The sequence below is a fragment of the Mesocricetus auratus genome, unplaced genomic scaffold (genome assembly GCF_017639785.1).
Source record: "Mesocricetus auratus isolate SY011 unplaced genomic scaffold, BCM_Maur_2.0 Super-Scaffold_100691, whole genome shotgun sequence".
Classification (NCBI taxonomy): domain Eukaryota; kingdom Metazoa; phylum Chordata; class Mammalia; order Rodentia; family Cricetidae; genus Mesocricetus; species Mesocricetus auratus.
Window position 1 is genome coordinate 33,740,305 of NW_024429267.1, and position 5,867 is coordinate 33,746,171.

Here is a 5,867-nt window from a genome sequence, read left to right on the forward strand (position 1 = left end):
AGTTTGTCATGGCACAGGTCTGCTTGCACCAGGGGCTGACAAGAGCTTGTTAACACCAAAAATGTTTCTCCCCTTCTCCAGGCTCTGGCAGCTAAATGTCACTGATATGACTATCTCAGCCTCTAGTGGGGACAACACCCATCTCACTTTCCTAGAACGCAGCTAGGTACAAATCTCCAGGAGCAACAATTCACCTTTTCAAATTGCAGAGTCCAGGAGTGGCGGAGTGGAGAGAATGCAGCGGCTACAAAACAAGGAAAATACAGACAGAAATCTGTGCAAACACAGGAGGGGAGAGCTGTTGGTGTTAGCTGAGACTTTCCCCTTAGCAGAGGCCATTAGTGCTCTGCAAACTTCAAGGCTCTGCAGAGCATCTAAATACAAGACCCAAAAATGTAATTCTATCTAGTGCAATCCAAGTCTGTGAATTTACTGGAGGAGAATGAAATCAACTGCTTAAAAATCTTTTGCTCAACAAGAAATGCATGTCACTGTGGCTGAAAAGAGCAGATTCTGATGCTGTAGGAAATTTGTTTTTAAATGGTTATTTTATTCAGAATCACTGTTTTTTAATGACACTACCTTAATTTTCTGATAAGCCTTTTTCATCTATAGTCGCCCAACATTAATATTTATTTTGTTCATTTAATTTTAAAGTATGCTTAAATTAGAGCTCTTACAAAGATTCCCCTGCTGCTGAAGGCACTCCCATAAAAAAATACCATGGAAATCTTGATCAGTGTTATAGTGGCATTCTAGCTCAATAACAAGACATGGGAAACAGTTTCAGTAGATTGGGAAATAACCATTCTAATTCACCTCTTTTTTTAATAAAAATGTGCTCTTCATCTTGGGTTTCACGTTGTAATGACTATTAAACTCAAGAATCGCCTCCTGTTAAAACATTTCCTATGTACATATTATCTTTCTTTTAAAATAATGTCTTCAGCATTCAACCCACATTTGTTGGCCTTCCAGTCTCAAAATAAATTACTGTAAAATAAAGCTGCAAGGATACTGGACTTGTACCATATTTAATATAATATACAATATACAACTATACTGCCTGTTTTTTCTACTTGGGTTTCATAATTTCTTATCGTAACACAACACCATACAGAATACTTCAGGACAATATGAGTTCAGGGTGTAGGAGTATAACCACTGCTGGGAAATTCAATGGTTTTCTCTCTGGAAAATACAAAATCTCAAAATCCTACACACTAATCCATTTTTATTTCCTCTTCCTCAGAATCCTTTCGATATCTAAAAGTTCTTAGCTAAAATCTTACGCTGTCTGCAGCATGTACTTGGTTTTGCAAATTTGCCTTTAGGAAATGAAGGGACATCGTATCTCCAGGACACCCCAAGTCCCGAGCAAACTATTTCAAATTCCTGTCTTTAGTATTATTAATTTGGATGGGACGTGAGGAGGAAAGAAAACCTCCAGTCCTCAGTTAAAACTTTGCTTTAATATGCCTCCAGATACTGTGTCAAGGACAAACACACTCAGATATATCTGTCATTCCACTAACTACAGAAGTTGCTGCCACCACCACCAATGGTATTCACTCCATCTTGAAACTTGTATTCTAGTCATCAGAACTTTAATATATATATATGTATATGTATATATATATATATTCTTTTTTCTGAACCAACTTCAGAACAAAAACACCAGTGTCTGCTTCAAGGTACCCTGTCTCAGCTCACAATACAGAAGTAATCAAAACCGAATGCCTTCAACTCTCAAGGGCTTGTTTCTTCCTTTATCTACTGAAAGCTGGCCAGGGAGTAGTGTGTGCTTTCTTTCTCTGACCTGCTTGGTTTTCCCTGTAGAAGACTGGTTTCACTCCTGGGCACCCGGCAAGCCGCGGTTTACATGTGACCAAATAACTCCCAGTTATTATGAAGGCAGAGGCTTCTCCCAGCTTAGCTGTCCCCCAAGTAAATAGCTGGAAATGCAGGGAGAGGAGGGGAGCAGAGGCCACTTGAAGTTACAAAGACAAGTAACGCTGGGAAGTCCAGAGCAATGGAGGCAAATATTAAAAAAGAATATTATTTATTATTATCTTCTTTATTAATACTCACATGTAACCTTTGCTGTTTGCACAAAAGTCTACTTTTGAAGAATGCCTCCATGGTTTACCAGCCTGGTGGGGGCTTCCTGCTCTGGGACCACTTCCCCCTTCTCCACCCACCCCACCCCACATCAAAATTAATCTTACACATTCACAGATACCACAAAAAAATTGTAAACAAGATTTGGGTTACTGGAACTTGGTTTATCAACAATCCTCTTCAATACGGAAGAGAGAAGGGAAAGAGGAAGAGAAGGGAAAAGGGAGAAGAGGCGGGGGACACGGCAATTTGTCAGTACTCTCATGTCTTGCCTTTTTCTGAGGTGTGTGTGTGTGTGTGTGTGTGTGTGTGTGTACACGCACGCATGTGCACGCGTGTTGAGGCTGTTCTTTGAAATTCACTGACTCAAAACGTTGACAGCGAGTGCCCGTGTGGTTATTTATATTATATATCTATAATAGAATATGTGGGTTTCCTCAGCTTGGGTCTGGGCTGCGTTTGTTTAAACACAACACCATCCTCTTTGTGGGTGTCTCCAGTGGGCATCAGATCTCTTGGGAACCCCTCTCAAAGCCGGGGCTTCCGAAGTAGGGTCTTGCTGAGGTCTTTCACCTCCTCGGGGCTATTGACCCGCTCATAGCCCAGCACTGCCATGGGTTGGTAGCAAAACTCCTCCACCTGTTTGATCTGCTGGAAGGTGAGCGCCGTCCGCCAGGCATTGGCGGCCTGAGTGGCGTTGCGAGCGGATACCACAAAAGGCTTGGAGGAGGAACCTGAACCACTGGTCATGTTCAGGGCAAACTGCTCCATTTCGGGACTCACCAGCAGCCCCACAAAGTCATACACCCTCCGTAGGGTCTTAACCGGGTCTCCCACAAGATCCTCGTACCTCACCACTAAGTAGTGTCCCTGCAGCCAGTCAGGGGGCTGCAGGGCTGTCTGCAGCGTTTTGGCCATACTGTTGCAGATGACCTCCATTGCGCCCAGAGCATGGTAGTCTGCTGGCCCACCTATACCCTCTTTCTTGGCACCCAGCTTGTGGCCAGCAGCCTCCAGGAAGGGCATGCGGTGGGCTCTGGGATCCCGGCTTCGCACTACCTGTAGGCTTTCCCGGATGAGGCCATGGCGTGAGCGGATACGGGAGCTGGCAACCGCACGAGGATCACGCACCAGGTGGATGACCTTGAGGTCCAGGGCTGGATCTCGAAGCAGTGGCGCCAACACAGCCACATCGAAGACGCGCACGCCCTTGATAACCAGCGTGCGATACTTGCGGCACTCCTCCTCGAAGCGTGCCAGGCGTTGAGGTGGGCACTTCTTGCACACGCGGTCGTCCACCAGCCCGACGACCTCCTTGCGGTAGGCGGGACAGAGTGGCGAGGAGCACACCACCTTGTTGGTGGCTGCCCCAAAGATGCCCAGAGTGGTGAGGTTGCGCCCCCCACTGCCGGCCGGGCTATACAGCTGGAAAACCGAAAGATCGCAGCGGTAGAGAGCGCTCAGCATGTCCCGCGCTGCCCCCTGCAGGGAAACCGCGTCCCCGGGGTACAGTTTTTGCCACACGTGCCACACAGGCTCGTACAGAAAGAACACTTCAGGGTTCTGGTTGAAGAGCTCGCCGAAGAAGGACGAACCGGAGCGCCACGTGGTGAACACATACACCAACTGCCGCTTGTCCCCTCCACCCCTGGTGCCTCGAGTGCCATTGCCTGAAGAGGCCGCAGCTCCTCCAGCCCCCGCCGCGGCTGCGGATACTGCCCCCACGCCGGCTGAGGGAGGGCGGTATGGGGCACGGGGGTCCAGGCGCGGATGAGCGCGGGGCGGCGCTGCAGGAGGCGACCCCGGCCTTCCCCAGCCACCCCCAGTCGCCCCCGCCGCGGCACCCAGAGGCCCGTCGGGGTTGCACTGCTGCAGCGGCTCCTTATGCCACTTGTAGTCCAGGAGGTTGAGCATCGTGAGCACCAGCAGCAGTGCATAGCCCGCACACAGCACCAGCGCCTTCCTGCGAAACACCTTCATCCCGAGCGGGGACGCAGGCCAGCGGCGTCCTGAGCGCCGGGGCCACGGCGGGAGCAGGGCCCGCTGCACGGCGGCAGGCGCGGCCGGCAGCGGCCGGGAAAGCGCGCCCGGGGGCAGAGCTCGCGGCGAACTGCGGCTCATCACAGGCACAGCCGGGGCCGGCGGCGCGGCGGAGGCGGCCCTGCAGCCCGGGAGGGGGACGCTGCAGGCCGGCTGCGGGCGCCGGGACTGGGGCCGCCGATCCGAGGCGGGCGCGGCGGCAGAGGCGGCTGGTCCCCGGCGCCCAGGGCTGGCTCTCCCATGGCAGCGGCTCCGAGAAGAACCTGCGAGGGGAAGCGGAGTGAATGGGTGAGCCCAGTCTCCCGCCCAGATGCCTCCTCCGCCTGAGTACCGCCCACCCTCTGGTCTGCGGGCTCCCCCACTCACCTGGAGCGGCGGGTGCGCCCCAGAGCGTCCCCGGATATCGGACCGGCGGACTGTCCAGCTAGCCCTGTCCTCGGTTTCTGTCCGGTTCTCTTCTGCCGGGGGTCCCCAAGCCTTCAAGGGAGCCGAGGGACTCCGCTGTCCTAGCCCTAGGCAGAGTTTCCCGGCAGCGGGCGCCCTGCAGCTCGGGAGGGGAAACTTTCACCGGGCCCAGAACCCGGCTGTGCGCTCCAGCGAGCGCGGCGCGTCCCGGCTGCAGCGACGTCTCCTCGAGTCTCTCGGGACCGCAGCTTTCCTCCCGGTTCCGGGGCACGAAGCAGGCTGGAGGCGACGGTGCGGGATGGCTTAGATACGTCCCAGCTCCAGGCTGATCGGCTCTCCATCGCTCGCTCTCGGCCTCCACGCAGCGTACCTTCCCATCCCTCCGGCGGCGTTGGCGGTCAGGGTACAGCGCGGCCCCGCAACGGCGGCCGCTTCTTCCATCACCCGGAGGATGTCCGGGCAGGCGGTTCAGGCGAGACCCGGAGCTCCGTAGCCGCGGGCTGGCCCAGAAGGACCCTGGACACGTAGCTGGAGGCAAAAGAGCGGGACCCTCCCCCGGCACCGGCTGCTTCTGCCCAACGAGGTCCCGAGGCAGAGGAAGCCCCCGCCGCGGCCGCACTAAAGCGGCGCCCGGGAGGATGCTGCTACCCGACTCCCCCTACGCCGGGCGCCTGCAACGCGCTCGGGCCGGCCTCTGCGCGACTCCTGCCAGCCCGCTCGGGGTTGGTGCGCGCCGCCGTCTGTCGCCCCGGCTCCTCCCCCTTCGCCACACTACCCTCCTCCTCTGCCTGTCCCACACCCTCCCTCCTATCAGCTCCCGACTCCCGCCGCCTCCTCCTTAGGGGCTGGAGACGCGACCCGGTTCAAGGTGGCGCCGCTCCGGCAGCCATCCGCGAGTCACAAACCAGAGCTCTAGGTCCGGCGAGAGCGCGGCGCGGGTGCCTGATTCGCAGCTCTCCTGGACAGCCGGAGACTTAGGTTCTTAGAGGCTGCGAGACTCAGTCTTCGCTTTCGAGAAGAGTTGGTGATAAAAGTTTGGGCAGAAATCCCCCGTTCGTCCCCAGTGGTCAGCACTGGTGTCCTCTCCTAGTGCGGGAGCAGCGCCGCCAGGCAGCGCTGGGTATAATCGAAACACAATTCTGAGGCTTCGACCCTGGTGCTCGCCCTCTCCAGCTGGCTTGTGGTTTCTCCCTCAAGGAGGAAGTAGTAAATCTTTCTGGCCTTTTGGCACCCTATCCGAGTGTCCTGGACTTGGACAAGGCCACTAGGTTTCAATGACCCACCTCCACTCCCACCTCCCC

The 5,867-nt window shown here is 54.7% G+C and overlaps 1 protein-coding gene across 1 annotated transcript; it reads right to left on the minus strand.

The window, feature by feature from the left end:
• Nucleotides 1-529: 529 nt before the first annotated feature.
• Chst2 (carbohydrate sulfotransferase 2) lies at nt 530-5,277 on the minus strand. The gene is made up of 2 exons (XM_013120987.2): nt 4,528-5,277; nt 530-4,424 (listed from the first exon to the last, which is right to left on the minus strand). The coding sequence occupies exon 2, from the start codon at nt 4,240-4,242 to the stop codon at nt 2,650-2,652; it is 1,593 nt and encodes a 530-aa protein (XP_012976441.2). The 5' UTR covers nt 4,243-4,424; nt 4,528-5,277; the 3' UTR covers nt 530-2,649.
• Between the last annotated feature and the right edge of the window lie 590 nt (nt 5,278-5,867).